Below are 18,983 nucleotides of genomic sequence, written 5' to 3'. Positions count from 1 at the left end.
AATGAAGCTTGATCCAGAATGTGTTACACTTAAGCTGATGGAACACAGGAAGTTTCCTTGTGAATGCTGTCTTCCTTTTTTTTGTGCAAAAATTCAAATTCAAAGTTTGCCAAGCCTTGGCCAGTTCCAGTATTTGTGAAGTGCTCAAACATGCTGTGTCAAGGCACCAGAGATGTATGGAGGGTCACTTCAGTATGAACACAGGCTGGTGCAGGTCACTCTGGATGGCTGGAAGTAACTGGTAAATAAAGGTGAAAGTATCCCTTGAGAGCATCTTTATAAAGAAATAAGTCTTCTGCAAAATTGCATGGTTTTTAGCTCGTAAGACCTTTTGGAGTTTTTTTCTTTTGCTTTTCTGGGAAGCCTAGTGAAAATGCAAGAAGTTATATCGAAAGAGAGTGAGGGAGAACAGGCAGGAATGTGGCAGAGAAGGACAGTGGGGGCCACATCCATCTCACCTTCATGCAGTACTGCTCATCCTCTGGGTCATGCAACAGGAAGAAGCTCCCCTGCTCCTCACCTGGTCCTTAACCTGTCCACTTAAAAATCAGGGATAGAATTGTTGAAAGGCACCTCTGGAGCACTTCAGTCCAACCTCCTGTGATTCGTGTATGTGTGTGACCTGGAGCTACATGATTCTTGTCAAGTTCTTAGTAAATGGCTAACGGCCATCTGGGTTATAAACTGCAAAGTTAAGAGGAGGTTTCCTAGGGCCTCATCCAGACAGAATTTTGAAAACCTCTAAGGACGGAGAGTCTCCAGCTGCTCTGGGAGACCTGTCCCTCTGTTGCATCACTCTGAGGGCAAAGAATTTTTTCCATGTTGTGCAGCTGAAATTCCCAGTGTTGCACTTCATAACTGGTGCCTCCTTTGTGCAGCTCTGACAAGTCTGCTTCTCCTCCCTGTAGCCCTCTTCCTCCAAATCCTATAGCTGTGGCTGTGCTGCTCTGAGTTGAAAGAAGTAGCTGCATCTTTCTGCAAGGGCCGAGTTTTTTAAAAGCCAGTCAGCAAATGGTGGAAGATGTAGAGCTGTTGTGGCAGTGTTGGTCAGGGAAAAGAGCATGGCCCAGAGTGCAATGTAATCTTCACCTGTTGTGATGGGCTCTTGCGGTTGTCACCAGAGCAACGTTCAATTCTGTATCAGGCTGATGCAGAATAAGGAGAATCTTAATACCTTTCCTAGCCACTCAGATTTTGCTTGGCTTGAAGAGTAGGTTGTCTGGCCTAAGAATGAAGGCCAGAAATTTGAGCTGTTTTGATTTCTCTTGCATTTTCTTTGTTTTGTTTTGGGTTTGGTGTTTTGTTGTGTTGTTGTTTTTTTTTGTTTTGGCCTTGGCCTCGTTTTTTCAGTTGTTTTTGCTCCTTAAATCTTTCAACTGGCACAACCAGAAAATTCCACACTTGTTTTGTTTTACTGGCCTTGTAGCTGTCATGTGCTTTTAATCATGAGAGATTGATGTAGAAAAGGGATGACTGCAGATGTGACTCTTCAGGATATGAGATGACCTTCTCCTCACTGTGCCTGCTGGCACTGGCCAGAAGGGAACTATGGATGGATGTTGGAGGCCATGGGAGGGGTTCAGGAAGGGGTGTGGAAGGAGGGAAGGAAGGAAGAAGCACAAATACAAGCCTGGGAACCTAAAGATATAGAAACCCAGGACTGAACCTCATAAAAGCCAGGATCTGAAGGCTGAAAAACAAAAGGAGGACAAAGATCCTAGGGACCCCTGTGGAAAGGGGAGCATCAGAGGGCCTGGAGGGATCAAGGGCTGTTGGGTCAAGTGAGGGTGTGAGAACAGGGAGTCCCGGGTGCCAGGAGCTGGTCAGCTACTGTGAATTGTCACATTTCTGCTAAAATGAAGTGTCATCCTCAGAACAGCACAGTGGGTGAAGTAACCACGGGTGATACCAAATTATAATGTCTAAAATGTTCTGTATGAAGAGATGGTGATTTTCATGTCTCCTCACTGACTCACCAGCAGGAAATACCATGGCTTGCTTGACTACTTGTTGCCACTGAGAAGGGGTAAGTCAGGTTTACTACCACTGAGATAGCTACTGAGCCAAACACCAGTCTGGTATTGCTGTACAGATGGTTTTCAAGGACCTGGTTGCAGCAGAAAGTAATCTTTGTGGCAGGAGGCTTTTCAGCCTGCTTCTCACTTGTGGTTTTCTGATGCACAGCTACTGAGCATCTGTTGATTAATGTGTGCTGAATGTTGCTTTTAATAGATCCCAGGAATTTCACAGTTGTTTAAGCTCATCTAAGATGATGTGGCTGTAGGTAACACAGTGTTTAGTTTTAATTCTTAAATTATACAGAGCAGCCTAAATAGATAGCTATGTGGAACACTGAGGGCAGGCACAGATGAGTAAGTGACCAGCTGTAACATTGTACTGGAAACGTAAGAGGAGGCTCTAATTTACAGGCACAGGACTTTGTTCTCTCTTAGAAGTGGAGTTTGTGGGCTCTGAAGAGCAAGGGCATGCCAGATTTACTGTAGGGAGTGGGTTTAGCAGCTAAGGCAGTCTTTGGCCTTGCAGAGGCCTGGATTAGCTTTTTAGATTATCTGTAAACACTGTGATCTCAGGTGGCTTGGGTGGTCACCCTGGATTCAAGTCCTCCTGAAATGTGGAGCACTGAACCTCCTCCTGCAGCGTTGGGTAGTTAGACAGTGGGAGGAGGCTGCCAGGTGTTGTAGGGAAGGTGGAAGGGCTTCATCTACATTTACTGTAGAACTGTCCTTCAAGTATTTAAATATTCCAGTCACCTTCATAGTTTGGCTTTATAGCAAAAATAAAACATTTTCCAGGGTGTTGAGAAGGGCTCAGCTCTAAGCTCCCCTGAAGCCAGGTTCCAATTCTGGCATGAAATATGGTGTGTACCAAATAACAAGATGGCCTGGGATTTCAAAGACATCAGGCAAAGTCAGCAGTATCAATAATACCAAAATCAGCAGTGGCCTTAAAATGTCACTATCTGTGGGCAGTGTGTGAGGAAATGCCTATGGCTACAGCACCGAAGTTCCAACAGGGCACTTACTGCTTATGAAAGACCTGCCTTTTGGGGACTTCATCATCCCCCAGGGTTGGCTCCATCACAGCTTCTGAATGTTGGCAGGCTGGGATGTGAATGCCGGGAAGCTGCATTGGCCTGAAAACAACCTCTGTGCAAAAGAATATATCTCCTCCTACTCCCTTCTCTTAATTTTCCTGCATTCCAGTATGAGATTGAGAAAGAGATAACTGATTGTACTTTAAAAGGGAGGAGGAATGATCTTTCTTATCAAACTCAGGGCGTTTGTTTATTACACAGGCAAGGTTAAGCATTCTGCTAAGAAGGTAAGGAAAGAGTCAGCCTCGTAATTTACTTGCTTTATTGCTTTTGGGCAGATGGGAAGGATTCTCTTAGGCTGACTAATGAAATGCTGAAAATAATTTTAAACCCTTCGCTATATAGATTTGTTTTTATATCTTCTTACTGTGTCTTAGTATATATAGCATCCTATTCTCTTGTTCTCTAGATATATGCAGTAGGCATATTTGTGTGTGCATACATGTACACACACTTGTATGTAGAAATATAAACAAATACACAGAGAGACAAATTCTAGGCACGAGTTCTCAGCAGATAGTGTTTCTCCTATTGCTTTGGTATTTGTTGTTTGAAACTATTGGATGCTTGGTTTGTTTGCTTTTCATTTCACATTTTGTCTGGTTACAACAAAGGCAAGTGTAGAGACTTGGATATGGGAAAGAACAACCCCATGTACTAGTATAGGCTGAGGACTGACCTGTTGGAGAGCAGATTAGGGGAAGGGGACCTGAGGGTCCTGGTGAACAGAAGGATGACCATGAGCCAGCAACGTGCCCTCGTGGCCAAGGCAGCCAGTGGCATCCTGGGGTATATTAGAAGGGGTGTGGTTAGTAGGTCGAGAGAGGTTCTCCTCCTCCTCTATTCTGCCTTGGTGAGGCCACAGCTGGAATAGTGTGTCCAGTTCTGGGCCCCTCAGTTCAAGAAGAACAAGGAACTGCTTGAAAGAGTCCAGCACAGAGCCACAGAGATGACTGAGTGGAACATCTTCCTTATGAGGAAAGGCTGAGGGAGCTGGATCTCTTTAGCTTGGAGGAGACTGAGGGGCAACCTCATCAATGTTTATAAATATGTAAAGGGCAGGTGTCAGGAGGATGGAGCTAGGCTCTTCTCACTGATGTGCAATGACAGGACAAGGGGCAATGGATGCAAGCTGGAGCACAGGAGGTTCCATGTAAAGATGAGGAAATATTTTTTCATTGTACGGGTGACTCTTCCTCAAGTTAGTCTAGTTTCTTCTTTAAAGTTCTGTTGGATGCTTAATTTCAGAGGAGCAGTGCAATTTCACTGTTTCCTGCAGCCTGCCACAGTGATTTCTGGAGTGTATCTATGTATGCAGTGCATGTGTATCCATCCCTGAATTCGATGGCACTTTACATGTGTGCATGTGTAGAGGGGATGACAGGGAAAGAAGAAGCCAGCAGCAGAAACTATCATTTGTAAATTCAGAAAAACAAAATAACCACAAATAGAAAAATCAGTTATGGTCAGGCTGGAATTAGAATTTTAAAAAACAACACCCACCCCTTCTCTTACAAAAAACTAGCAGAGGCTGCAGACAGATGTCTTGAGAGACAAAGAGCAGTGCCAGCAGATGCCCTCCTGCTCCCCATGGCTTCTCCAACTACTCTTCAGAATATTGAAATTGTGGAAACTTAAGAGTATGTGCAGCTTCCTCTGGCAGCCAGTGCCCTGTTTGCATTAGGTTGTGAGCAGAGCCACCTCCTTTTCTGTTCTGGACCTGGCTGCCACCAGCTTCCTTGGACACAGGTCCATGTGCTGGAGGACCAGGAGGGTTGTGTCTGCCTTTGCCCTGGGTGACCAGGTGGCAGCTGCTTCCTGAATAGAAGCCATTTATCACCTGGGAGATGAAACCTGAATATCAGCTGCAGGAACCTTGGCCTGCCCCCTGCTTTCCTCCCTCCCACGGCAGTCCTTCGCTGCCTGCCCCTCCACCAGGGGTTGTTCTTAATGCTGAAGGGCAGTGGGCCCTTTTGTTGAGGGCAGTGTTTAGATATTCTCTGGATTACATTCCTGTTGGCATATAGATTATTTTTTTTTCCTTTTTCCTTATCGCAGACTATCCTTAAAGCCCTTCTGTCAGTGGGGACTGACAAATCTGTGACAACTCTGATAAACAGAGTGTTTTGTTAGCTGGATTTCATTTACTAGTACCAGCCCCAAATTAGTCCAAGTATCCATTGTGCTGGTGAGAAGCATCTGCTGTGACATGTCTACTAACAAATGGCAATGTGAAAAGTGAACAACTGTACAAACAACAGCATTTCTCTCTCCTGGTGGTAGCCTGGAGCTTCTGGGCACTCCCAGGACTTGTCACCTCATGCTCACACAAGCAGCCTGTTCTGAAGCTGCCTCCAAAACCTGCCAGCCCGTGCAGGATGCAATGCAGGGCCCTTCCAAGAAGGATGCCAGTTTTCTCTGCCCTTTGCCAGTAATGGGATGGCACCACAAAGGCATGTGGGACACAGGCACCTGGGGTAGGCACTCCAAAGTGTGAGTTAGTGACAGGGTGCACACAGATTTCCCACCGGCTGCATCTTCCCAGCCTCCAGCCTGCCTCTGCTTAGTAGCTCTGATGCAGCCAGAACTACTGAGATCCCAGCCCAATGGCATTTATCAGATCATTGGGAATCCAAGCAGTAGGACCTAGATTCTTTGGTAGGCTCCATTCCTCTGCCCATGGTGCCTCTGCTGGGAGTGAGAAGTTTCACAGCTGAAATGATGCAGGTATCCAGTTCAGTATCCAGCAAAGTGCTAGCAGAAAGAAAAACAATAATCTGAGTGTGCTGGCTCCTGCTCTATTAGCCCATGTTTTATCTCATGTCTCCTTTCCACCAGAGGCAGCTGGTTGTGGTTTTTATGGACGTCCCTCTGAAGTGTCTCCCTAGAAGAATGTTCTGCTTTTGTTATCTCTGTAATTCCCTCATCAAGACAGCAATTCCTCTGTTGATAAAACACAGCTCCTGTTCACACCTATTCCACAAACCCACTTTGACACACAATGTCTCCTCCATATAGCACAGAAAGGGGCATCCCTTCCCATGGCTATATGGACAGAGCAACATTGCTTCTGCAGCCTGGAGCAGAGGCAAGGGGAGAAGTATGGATTTAAGTGAGGTAAAGTGGAAAAGCAACAATAACAAAGATTTAACGCTGGAAAGGGCAGTAACTGGCTCACAGGAAAGAGGGGACATACAACAAAAGAAAGGATGAATGGAAGGAACACTATCTAGCTGTGGTGGGTTGGTAAGCACCCACCTGGTTGCTTGCTCCCCTCCAGTGGGATGGGGAGGAGAATCAGAAAGGCAAAAGTGAGAAGAAACTAGTGGATTGAGATAAAGACAGTTTAATAAGTGAAGTAAAGCTGCATGGGCAAGCAAAGCAAAATACAAATTGATTCACTGCTTCCCATCGGCAGGCAGGTGTTTGGCTGCTCCTAGGGAAGCGCATGGGGTTACTTGGGCAGACAGATGCCATAACCTTGAACATCCCCCCTTCCTCCTTCTGTCCCTGCGCTTTTATTGCTGACCATGATGTCCTATGGCATGGAATATCCCTTCAGTCACTGGGGATCAGCTGGCTCAGCTATGTCCCCCTCCCAGCTTCTCACCCCCCAGGCTCCTCACTGCGGGGGCAGAGTGGGAAAAAGAAAAGGCCTTGATGCTGTGCCAGCCCTGCTCAGCAGCAGGTAAACACTGGGGTATTATCAGCACTGCTTTAGTCACAAATCCAAACCACAGCACTCGACCGGCACTTCTGAAGAAACTCCACTCCTCCCTAGCCAGACCTGGTCTGGCAGTGCTGGAGGAGAAGAGCCTGGAGAAAGAGGAGCAAGAGCTGAGGGCAAGGGGATTATTTCTTTCCTTGGCAAGGCCATTCTCCTTGGATCCTCCTCTCTCTCCAAGAATGGATCAGCTCTGGCAGCCTCCTTTCACCCCTGTAATGACTCCCCTGATAGATCCAGCCACTCCTTCTCTCTGCCACATCCATCCAGCCATGGCACATGGATTGAAGTGGGTGCCCATTGCTGCAGTGCTGCTCCCCATGTCCCTCTCCAGGTGTGGTGAAAGATGAAGCTGTAACCTGGCAGCTCCTGCTGCTCTGAGAGCCAAGGGAAAGCCCAAGGATCAGGCCTTTGGCTCATACTTCAATTAACTTCAGGGGCATTGTCAGAAGAATAGTTGCACAGTCTCAGGGTTTTGACTGGGATGTGTAAACATCTCATCCCTCCATCCCAGTGAAGCAGTCCTGGCTCAAAGTGATCAGTGCTATTCTAAACCTAGAAATCTGCAGCGCTAGTGAAAATGTTAACAAAAAGCTGTTTGTTTAGTTTAAAGTACCCTTACAAACTAAACAGCTTAAATCCAGGTTGCGTCCAATGAGCTGCACGCTGTAATTTTTTTTTTCTTGTTTTTTCTGAGAAAAAAAATGCCCATGACAAAAACAAGCCTGGTTTGTTGTTGTAACTAGGCACCGTTCTTAGTGAACTGGCCTGCTAGCCACAGTCAGCTGCTGTGAGTAACCAGTGGGGGTTGCGTAAGAAGAGAAACTCCTCGAACCTGGCTGAAACCAGCTGTCGTGCTGGTGCGGCGAGTACCTCTTGTCCCTGTGAATCATGAGATGGTGCTTGGGGATACAGAGCAGTTAGGGCCAGTAGCCTCATTAGCTCTGTACAGGCTCTATTGTATCATCTGTAAAACCCTGTAATGAACCTCATAGCTGGTGTTTCAGGAAGGTAGGATGTGTGGCTGACACAAATTCCTCACAATTACACCACCTTAAGTGTTTTCCAGCAAGCAAGCAAGCAAGTATAATTTCCACTTTTGCTCTTAGAAAATTCTGCCTGGTTTTTAATTGGGGTATTTCTGACTGCAGTTACATCTTGTACTCGCTCAGGTTTTTTGTAACAAGCAAATACGAGCCCTGGTGTCTTGATTAAATTCCAGTTTAGATTATTGTATTCTGCTTTGCTACAGTTTCCACCATTTCTATACTAGGTGCTGTGATGCTTGTGATGCTTTGCCTCTCCTGCCTGCCCTGTGTTCTGGGTCATCCTGCACTGTCAGCTGCAGACCCTAGCATGGTCTTGGCCTGAGATCTTGAGCTCCCCAGAGGAAATACAGAGCAGGCTCAGCCTGGTCATGGATTTCTGCCCTGTTTCTGCTGTTGGATCCACAACACACACCCAGCCATATGTAAGAAACCAAACCAACCCCAGATTTGGCTGGCAGCACAAATGGTGCCATGTCACAGTATCCAGGTTGGCACAAACAACCTCCTCACACCGGAAATGTGATGTCCATCAAGAAATGCTCTTTCAAGGTCCACCCTGACGTGACTGTCATCTGTCCCTGTGGATGAACAGGACCACTGTTGTCCTGTGTGGAGGACCTGGGCTGGTGCCTTTCTTTGTGGCTTTCCTGGGCAGATGGTTTGCACACGCTCAGCAAATCTATCGCGCTTGAAAGGTGCTGATCCATCAGACACACGTAGGCAGCTGCCCAGCACCTCCACAACAAATCTGATGCTTCCAGAAGGTGTTGGTCTTGCAGCACAATCACTGTGTGATGGACAGACAAACACTGTACTTTTTCATCCTGATTTTTGCTGTGTGTGGCAGCATAGCTGGGGCTGCACAGCACTGCCAACCAGACTGTGAATCCCAGCCTGCTGTAAATAACTCTTCTCTTCTCCCCAGGTGAAACATCTTGGCTGAAAAAGGGCATTTATCTGGGGAAATGCAGGCAGGCAGTAAGCTCACCTTGGGGGATGGTTGCAGTCCCAAAATAAGTTGCTTCCAGGTGCCTTGGGATCCTTTGCACTGAGGACATTAAATTAATACCTAATTTCATTCCTATAGGCAGGGTCCTTCTTATGTCAACAGCTGATGCTTCAAAGGATTAAGTAATTACAAAAATTAACTGCCCTGTGAGTGTTTATACCAGATTGTTGTGACTGATGCTGTGTAAACCTCTGAGGCGACTCAAGAGATACTTTGCCCTTGAATTCCATGAAGAAAGAAGGACAAGGGATTTGTGTGTGTCACCTCGTGGCCTCGTGTGAAGGTCACCAGCGGGGTGACTCTGGTGAGCATTTCCCAGGAAAAACCTGTGAGTGGTAGTGCGGGTGCTGTGACAAGCAGGTGTGTACCCTGCCCTTTGTGGCAGCTCAGCTCTTTGACACAGGCCTGAACTGTTGAAATTGCTCATTTTCTTTTTTTCTGCTCAGCTGGTCAAGCCAATACCCCGGGAGCAGGCAGTGCTGAGCCTTTGCCCTTGCTTCACCCACAGCTTCTGCAGCAGTGTTGGTCATAGAGTGTGAGTGCTCAGAGCCTGGGGCGTTCTGTGTTTATAGTTGGCAACCCCATATTCAGAGTCTTGCTGTTTTATCTGTTACAAATAATCTACATTCAAACCAACTGGGCCAGAGTTTCACTTTCTGCTCCATGCTGTGGAATTTCTTGGTTGTTAATTTTTCAGAGGCACCCAGCGAAGCTGAGTACTGCAGGGAAGCAGCCTCAGACTGCCTGAGTGTGGAGGAAGTTACACATTTGGCATTCAAGAAGATGTATGCAAATAGCTTTTCCAAGGCATTCTCATCACCATCCACATTGAAAGCAATTAAACCTCCCTCAGAGTGACACTTCCATGCAAAAAACATTATACAGCACATCACCAAACTCCAACACAGCCGAAGAAATAATTGGAGGCAATGATTCTGGGCTCTGAGCTGTTGTTCTCCAGATGAGGCATAAATCAGTTGCAGCACCAAGAGCAGCAGCTGTTTTTAGAGCTGGCCAAGGTCTTTTTAGTTTGACCTCACCTTTTCTCCTCTCAGTTGTGCTCACTCCCGCAAAGACTTCAGAGTCAGATATTTATAGAGCGACAGCAGGAGTCCCACTGCAAGTAGGAACAAAATCAAGCATGAAAGAAAATCATTAGGATTTCCTCAGAATAATATAAATACAGTAAAGGTGCAAATGCTCCTTCAGGGAAAAATAAAAACATATGGCACAAATGGTGCCAGTTGCCAGTGGCAAAAGCAGGTGGTGATTAAGCCTACAGGAGAGGGGAGAGGGAACCCAAAAGGGAGCATTGATGGTTCTAGCAGATCACTCTCCCAGACTGAGCTGCTTCCTAAGCCTTGACTCAGCACGTGCCTAAACCCTGCTGAAGCTTTTAAGAAGGTATTTTGGTGCTCTGTGGAATTGCAGGTTATGGGGAGAGGAAAGGGAGCATGGCCAAAACAGGTACCTGTCAGCTGGCAGCCCTCCACCTGTGTGTTGATGGCACCCAGCTCCTGTCAGCAGCACAGCAGTGCTCTGCACCGGGGAAAACATCTGGAGTATGGTCCTGCCTGGTAGCCACCACGCCACAGCTGGCAGCTCCCGTGGATCTGTGTGGTGGCCATGACCAGGAGCTCTTCCCATGGCTACATTACAGCTCATCACAGCAAACATTTAGCTAGGCTGTCGCTGCTTGGGGGTTGCTGTGGAAGCCAGCAGCATGCAGACAAGCATGGGACAGCAGGGACAGCTTTCCAGCCCTATGATTTCTGTGAAAACTATTTTCATGAGTTTCCATTGACCTGGAAAACAAATGCTTAAACTTTTGTTGGCTGTGGAGGGCAAAGCAAGCCTCCTCTTCCCTGATCAGACCAAGATGAGCAGGAATGACTTTGTGCAATGTTCACTATGCTGCTTCTGAGCGACAAGCCCCGAAACAGAACCTGACCTGGAAAAGCTACATGTGTTTTAAGAAAGTCCTACAAGCCCTTTCCATGTACATCAAAGAACAATGACTACAGAGGCAAGCCCTGGGTGGTCAAGAGGTTCAGCTCTTTGTCTAATAAAATATTTATTCCAATTAATCAAAATCCAAGATGGGAAGAAGGGTAAGATGGCTGGAAGCCTTTATGCTTTAATCCAGCAAAATATCCAAATATATTCACAGAATTAGTTAGGATTCAGCTGTGTGTAAGTCAGGATTTCAGGCTGGAAGTGTAAGGAGGCATCCAGAATGGAGCTGTTTTGTGGGGTCACATGCATAGTTTGGCACTGGTCAGCAACTGAGTGGAAATGGTTAAAATCCCCTCAGCTGTAGCTATTAAAGGTAATGGGCATTTTTTGCAGCACAGCAGAAGAATTTGTATTCTGTATTTGAAACACCATATTTAATGTAGCTGTGGAAGGTTCTTAATCACCATACAACTCTCTTCCCTGCTTGGGAATCCAATTAAGCCGTTGGCCTTTGTGAGTTAATTTTGCATTATGTAATTATGAGTTAATAGAAAGCAATTTCCTCTGAAATGTTCTTTTGTTCCTGGTTGTCCTTGTCCTCAGATTCTGGAAGGCAGTCACATTTATACATGCTGTGAAGTCAACAGAGGTAGAATTTCATCCCACTTTCTTCCCACTGCTCATTTTCAAATCCAGTTGTGTGTCTGAGTAGTCCAGATGATTCTTTTCTATCCCTGTCACCTGGCAGGTTTTGGGCAGGGTTTCACCTCTTCCTGCACTGCCCTTTCATCTAGTTTTTCCTGATGTCCTTGTAATCCCTCTCAGACCAGGGAAGAGCAGCACTCTTCCACACCATCTACAAAAAAGGCTGGCCCCAAGGGAGAGTTTCCTGGCATCCCCATCTTGGCCTTCTGGTGTGTTGAAAATGGCCTGTTTATTTTCTGACTCTCAGACAGTTTGGGCTGTTTGGCATTATTTTAGCCCAGCCATCATCATAGCTCTTTGGTAAGGACTTTGTTATGTGATGTTTTAAAATCTGGATAAATTACTTAGACAAAATTACCAAATAATTTTATCTCTCGTCTGCTGAAGTTTCCTTCCTTGCAAATTTTTGGGAAGTACAGCTGGCTTTATTCCCTTGACAAGATATTTAGATCTCAAAGACATTTTATGAGTCTTTGTGCAAGTCCACTTTGATTGGGACAGATCATCAGCCTTCAGAGGTGGGCTGACACAAACAGAGGCAACAAAATCAATTGAATCTCTGCAGTGCTGTGACAAGCTTTATATTTTAGCCTATTTATCTGATGACAGCCACCTTCCAAGTGAACATGGAGCTCTGCAAAATCACTTCTGTCGATGTTGCCTCCTTTTGGGAGCTATGACACATCTGTTGACTGTGGCAGAATGAGCCATCCCTATGGTTTGGCACGTGTATGGGTGCTATTAAGATCAGAGCCCTAATAGCCTTGTTAGAAAATGTAGTGGGTGGCATAATCTGAGAACATGTCTCAGTGATCCCTCCACAAGGAGCACCTTGCAGCGTTTGGTGAAGTGTTTCCATCTCAATAAACACAAATTTGCCTTTGGTTTCCTTTCTGTTGCTGCCAACATTGATGTGAGATAAAATAGCAGCGCCCGTGGGTGGCAGTGGTCTAATATCCAGCTGAAAATGTCAGGGCCACTTAGGTGTGCTTGTATTGCCAAATTAAGTACACACCCTGTTGTGTCTTTCTGAAAACCTGCTGCATCAATAATTATGTCTATGATCAGCCACACCGCAAACGATAACGCTGAGTGAGTGTTTGTTGCATAGACGGTGTTTGTGGGTGTACATGTAGAAAATATTTCTATTCCTACTCTGTATGCATCCTTTGTGTCCTGCTCCTGCTCAAAGCTGGTGATGATACCGTGTTGGCTTTAAACAGAGCTGGAGCAAGCCCCATGTTTCAAGGAGACTGTTCGTAAAAAAGAGAGGGAGCGCATTGCTTTTGCAAAGCTGAGAGCTGGTCAGCATCCAGTCTACCCCGAGACTCCCTCTCTCTCTGAGCAACACAGCTCAGGTTCCCACTTCACTCACAAACCATCTGGCAGCAGCAACTCCAGGGAAGATCCAAAGCAAACAGCATTGCTGAACAGCAGGAGGGCTAACACGGTGCAATGCTGCCAGTCCTCACCTTCATAGATGGAGGCATTTTCCTAATCACAGGATGAAGTCTGTTCTGGGAAGTCTCTACCATTGGGGCTGAAACTGCCAGAAGCTCCAGAGACCGTGACAAAGACCACAAAATGCTAGTGAGGGCTGTGACATCCTTGCTACAATCTGTTCTTTGCAGAAGTGGCAGAACAAAGAGTATCCTCACAGATTAGATGGTCCACAACGAGCCTCTGTGTAATGTGACAATATGAGATGTGCAGGTGACCCCAAAACTGAGGATACTGGTCCCCGCAGCAACTCTTCATGCTGGCTGCCAGCTCTAGGGTCAGCTCCTGCGCCAGGCTCTGCTACTCCCTGTAGGTGAGTTTATTCCTTGCAGGGTCCAGGCAGCCCCTGACCACCCTCTCCTCCAGGGGCTTGGATGCTTTTGCAGGTGGGTGCAGGGTCTGGCCTGCCACCAGCCTGGCTGTGCCAGCATTCACCAGGAGCCAGCCATGATCACTGCCAGGTTGGTCTCCCACCCACAGCACTTGAGCGACTGTGAATATGCAGCTCCAACCCCTCCAGACTGTGCCTGGTGCAGTAGTGTCTGTACCCTTCCCCCGAGCACCGTGCTCGCGCCGTGGCACCCCCAAGCCATCAAAACAGAGCTTTCCCTCCAGTGATGCAGAATAACTTTTATGTGGAGACGTGCTCTAAGGGTGCAGCGAGGTCTTATTGCCAGAGTAGGTGCACTGGCAGGACCTGTCCTTCCATTCCTGCTCATGGCTACACACCAACAGACCTTACCTTCCCCTTCAGGCTGCCGGCAGAGCTGCACGTACAAGCCCTCCTTAAAGAGTCTCAGACACCATCGGTAGGTCAAATTTTTTAGAAAGTGGGTCTTTGCTCAACTGCCCCAGGCTAAGAGGGCTGGAGTAGCTGGTGCAGGCTGGAGCATGGCAGGTGGAGGAAGGTGGTGGGACAGAACCAGGGCTCCCTGGACATGAGCCACTCACTCCCTGCAGCAGCCCTGCTTGGCAGTGCTCCCACCTCAAAGTTCTAACCTGGCCCTATGGAATTATCCAAAACTTTAAAAATCCTCTTCCTATTTTGTTTATTTTATTTTATTTTTAGGGTGGTGGGAGGGACAGTGGCTTCGTGTGGTGTTTCTAATCCCTTAGCTGGGATGCGGTGGAGAGGCAGGGCAGGGAGAAGAGGGAAAGAGTAAGAAAAAAAAAAGGGGGGGGGAAAGTGAAGTGGATTGACTAGAGCTGAGCCCTGGGAGAGACAGAGAGAGGTGGTGAGTCAGAGCTGGGGCAGCAGGGCAGGCATGCCCCAGCATGGCTCCGGGGCTTCCCTGACTTCACTTCTCTGTGACAGTCCCCATTGTGGCAGCCAGGGCCTGGCAGTGAGTTTCTGGGTGGCTCCTCCAGCAATGTCATAGCTAATTAAGTATGTTCAAAAGGTTAGATTATTGGTTGCGACGATGTCTCACCTTTGACCATGCCTACACCAAACAAATCATAAACCAAGCAAGAAATCTTTTTGGGTTTCCTTGCCCAGGGCATCCTTTTAGGAGTTGGATAAAATCTATTTTGCAATCAGCAAATCCACCACTTGGCCATGCAGTTCTGCTGGAGCACTGTGGCTCCTAGAAATTAATAGGGCTCAGGATTTAATTTATTTCAATGAAGGTGGTGGTGGAGTGGCAATCCTGGAAAACAAGAATGAGTACTAGCTTCCTTGTTCCTGAAGTTGATGCAACTCATGCAATCTCTTCAGGGAAATCCCTGCTTTCCTCAGCCTCCTGGCTCTTGAGGATCCTCTGTCCTCGAGATCCTTGGCATATTAAGGAAATAAATGCCTTACTTTTTAAAGAGAGCTTTTTACTTTTGTGCTAATCCCTGCTCTTTTTACTTTGTCTTCATTTCTATCTCCTCCCTCCTTTGAGAATCTACGTATCCAACAGGAGCGTGTTTGTCTCCCATTTGTTGAATGTGGGAACTGTTTTCTTTATTTGCCCTTACTGCATCCAGGCTGGAAGGGAGGCTAATCCTTCCTGGGATTACCATGATACACAGCTGTACCTGGAGAATCCTTTATCCCAAGATGATGTGGGACCAGGCAGTCACCATCTGGTTGGGTCGGAAATTTGGATTGAGCAATGCCTCATTCCCTGCTGGGAAGAGGCTCACCCCGAGGTGCGGAGGCAGTCGGGGACACACCAGGCATGTCCTGGCAGATGGTCTATCCCCATGTCCCAGCCCACATGTCCCATGTTCCTGGAGGAGCCACTGCCTTTGCTGCACACCCTGGGCAGACGGAGCCGGCCTCTGCCTCGGTGCCTGGTCCACAGACTCACTTCCCACCCTGGGTCTGCAGCCCAGGCTTGGTTTTTGCAGCTCAATCTGTTGGTGAATTACTTCTCCCTCCATCCTCCCCGGAACAAAGTCTTGAGTTGCACAGATCCTACAATTAGAAGGGAGGCAAAAAAAATGCAGCTCCATGGGCTGGACTGGGCCCCATCTGCTCTGCAGCTCCTTCTCCTGGCTCCCCTAACAGGGATGGTGTTTCTTCTCACCCATATTTTTCATTTTCAGGCATCTCCGTATCTCCTTCCAACTCCTCCTACACACAATGGAGGAACTGCCCACAAACATGTGCAAAACTACTTAATTACTCTTTAACCAACTGAGCTGCTGATTGCTGCTAGTGCTGATTGTTGCATTGACCGTGATGACTTCACCCCCTCTTCACTTCTGCCCATCACCTCCTCACAGGCTGCGCCTCCACCCGTGCAATGTCTGGGGGCACCCAGCACCTGTCCCTGCAGGCCCCAGCTGCCTGGAGGGCTGGGGGGGGGGGGTGGGGGGGTGTCAGCCCTTGCTCTCCTGGGTCTCCCAGATTCATTATTGCATCTCCCAGTTTCGTGGTTGGGTGCCCTGAGACATTGCTGTGTGTCTTGGGACCACTGCTTGGTGTTCAAGGAGCATGGCTGTGTTTCCCTGGACCATTGAGTGTTGCTGGGTCATTGCAGATGTCTCAGGGCTATTACTGGGTGTCCCAGGGCCACTGAGCCATTGCTGAGTGTCCTGGGACTATTGCTGGGTGTCCCAGGAATGTATGTGGTGCACTAGGTCTATGGCCAGGTGTCCCAAGGGCATTGTTGGGTGTCCCGAGGTAATCAGTGGTGCCCTAGTACTATGGCTGGGGGTCCTGAGGCAATTTCCTAGTGTCCCAAAGTCACCAGGTCCACAGTCAGGTGTCCTGAGGCCACTGGGGTGTGCAGGGGCGGTGGCCCAGTGTCACAAAGCCACTGTTGGGTCACAGGTCAACGGTTGACAGTCCTGAGGTCATTGCCTGGTATCCCAGGCCCATCAACGTTGCCCAGGCCCACGGCTGGCTGTCCCTGGGGTCACCGCCAGTTGTCCCAGGGGCCACTGCCCGCTGTCCCAAGCCCATCAGCCATCCCTCAGGACCACACTCAGGGCCGCACCCAGCCCCTCGCCAGCCCCGGGAGCGGGGTGGGGCGCTGCGATGCGGTCTCCGCCGCGGCTCCCCGGGCGCTGCAGCAGCGGCGGCGGCGGCGGCAGCTCGCGGCCGGTCCCCGCGCCGCCCCGCCCCTCCCACCCCGTTCCGCCCCGCCCCGCCCCATTCATGCGGCGGCGCTGGGCGCGGGCGGCGGCTGCGAGCGGCCCCGGCGCGGCGCCTCCCGCCGGGCCTCGGCGCATGTGAGCGGCGGCGGCGGCGGCGGCAGCAGCAGCAGGGCGGCGGCGGATCGGCCATGCGGTGGCCCCGCGGCCCCCGCGGCGCCTGGCGGCTGCTGCCCCGGCGCTCGCTGCTGGCCGTGCTCTTCCTCTTCTCGCTCTCCTCCTCCTTCCTATACTTCATCTATGTGGCGCCGGGCATCGGTAAGCGGCGGGCCCGAGGCCCGGGGGTGCGGGGCGGGAGGCACGGGCACGCCGTCTGCCGCTGGAAACGCTGAGTAATTCTCGCCCGGCCGGCTGCGGGGGCCGCGGCATCCCCGGCGGTCGCTGCCCGGAAAGGGGCGGCCCGGGCCCGGAGCCCCCGGCTGCAGCTCCGCGGTGCCCCGGGGTTTGGCGCTGGGCAGCGCGTCTCCGCCTCCCGCCGGCGCCGGGCAGAGCTCGCAGCCCGGGGAGGGGGACTTGCCCCGGGGGGGTGCCCGGTCGCCCCCGGGGCGGGCACGGGCGGCGATGCCGGTGCCCGCTGCGCGGAGGGGCCGCGGGAGGTGCCGGCTGTGCGCCCCGCGGGGCTTCCCCGCGCTGGGGGGGCCGGACCGAGCCGCTGCGAGAGCCGAGCAGGGGCCAGCGAGCCTGCCTGCTGGAGAGTTTGTTTTGAAGAAGTGTTGTCCAAGTGGTTGTGGTCTAAACTTGCTCCCCGGTGGAAATCCTCCTCTTGTTGTCAAGTGGGACGATGAGAAGTGTGTATATTAGGAGTGTTCATGTCTTTTTCTGTAGTGTGCTTAGCCGGGGACTGGAGGAGCCGTGTGTTCCATGTGCCGAAAGGGCTGGCACCTGGTGCTGGTGGGGCTGTGTGCCCACCTCCCATGATCCAGAAGAGCTTGTACCTCAGAAAGCAGCTGTTGCCATCATACGGTTATCTCACTTTTGTGGGGAGGCAAGGCTCATCGTTTGGCCTTCAACAAAACTTTGGCCACAATTAATTTTTGTAAAAGCAATCCTTTCAAAAGAAGTCTTGCACGTGGGAGTTTCTCCTTGAAATGTCATTGGTGTTGCTCATGCCATCCCTAGCTTGGACATCACAGGAAGACCTGTGTGCCATTTTTAAGGTGACTTCTGCAGGTTTGTATTCACAGATGATGTCCTGTGGCTGCTTTCTGGGGTCTTTCGCAGGGCTAAGTGGGGGTCAGCTGGTGTGTGAAGCCCAGCTCGTGGGGCTTGTGTCCTGGGCACAGCCTGAGCTGAGGACATGTGTCCTGGGCCTCCCCACCGTGCACATTCCTGGCTTGGCAGCCGGAGGCTTTGCTGTCCCGATGGGCTGGCTGGTGTCCTGCAGGCTGGCCTAGGAGCTGCTGAGCAGTTCCCTTGCATCCACTGGAGGACAGTTTCACAGGCTGACTGGTCCTGTTTGCATGCAGCCACGGGGCTGGCAGTTGTTTCGTCGGATGCGTCCTGCAGCCCTTCCCTGACCTGAAGAGAACAGCTGTAGAGTTTCATAAGGAAAGTTTTCTTATAAGGATGATTTTGTGCTGCTTCTGCATGGTCACCAGTCTTAGACATGCTGGAGATGCTGCAGGGTATATTATACTGTTCAAAACCAGCTCTGACCCGAGGCCCTTCTTTATGTGGGTAGCACTGTCACATCCCACCCTATTTTCTCACTGTCTGTTGTGCTCAAAGAGGAGGCAGAGAGGTCCAGGTGGTCCCTGTCCCCACCCTGCCCAGATGTTGGTGATGTTCTGAGTCATCTCCCCATCAGATGACAGAAGATCTGGTTCCTTTTTTTTTTTTTCCCCTTCCCCTCCCTCTTTCAGCCGAAAATGTTCTATCATTAAAACCCAGCCCAGTATTCCCGGGGCAGATGGTCTCATCCTCCTTGTGCTTGGAGAAAGTTTGTTTTCAGGCCAGAGTGGTAAGGAGAAGCTTGGAAGAAAAGCAAGTGAGGTGGGACATGAGCCGAGCTGGGGATTTTAATAAATCATCCGTGTGGTGTGTGATGGAGAGATGCCATCAGCCGGGTGTTTGGAGCCTTTGGCCTGCCTTGCGTGGTGGGGTAGGGCTGGGCTGATTTTCTCTGGCTGCTGAAGGGCCTTAGGAGGCCTCTGCCTGAAAACTGTCACTTGCAGGGCGTTTTGAAGTGGCTGAAGAAGGACTTGCAGCTCATCAGCTAAACCACAGGCAGAAGCGTGATTAATCCATTCCTTGATCGTACCTTAATTAAACAATCCAAATAAACAGGACCCAAAGTTGTGAGGGAGCTTGAACCAGCTGAAGACTGGATCTGGAAGA

At 49.5% G+C, this 18,983-nt stretch overlaps 1 protein-coding gene across 2 annotated transcripts in view; it reads left to right on the top strand.

Annotated features, from left to right (window-relative positions):
• The first annotated feature begins 2,006 nt into the window (after nt 1–2,006).
• The window catches only part of B4GALT5 (beta-1,4-galactosyltransferase 5), a 48,698-nt gene continuing 31,721 nt past the window's right edge, over nt 2,007–18,983 (top strand). The window contains exon 1 of one of the 2 annotated variants that reach the window (XM_051633289.1): nt 2,007–2,026. Coding sequence is in view for 1 of the 2 variants with exons in the window: in XM_051633288.1 (XP_051489248.1) it covers nt 16,778–16,904 (127 nt within the window). In the remaining variant the exon portion in view is untranslated. Of the gene's footprint in view, nt 2,027–16,746; nt 16,905–18,983 lie in introns of those variants that run through there. The other variant, XM_051633288.1, reaches the window with a different exon arrangement.

Source organism: Apus apus, chromosome 15 (genome assembly GCF_020740795.1).
Source record: "Apus apus isolate bApuApu2 chromosome 15, bApuApu2.pri.cur, whole genome shotgun sequence".
NCBI lineage: Eukaryota > Metazoa > Chordata > Aves > Apodiformes > Apodidae > Apus > Apus apus.
The sequence above is the reverse complement of the archived record's forward strand: the minus strand, read 5'-3'. Positions and strand labels throughout refer to the sequence as shown.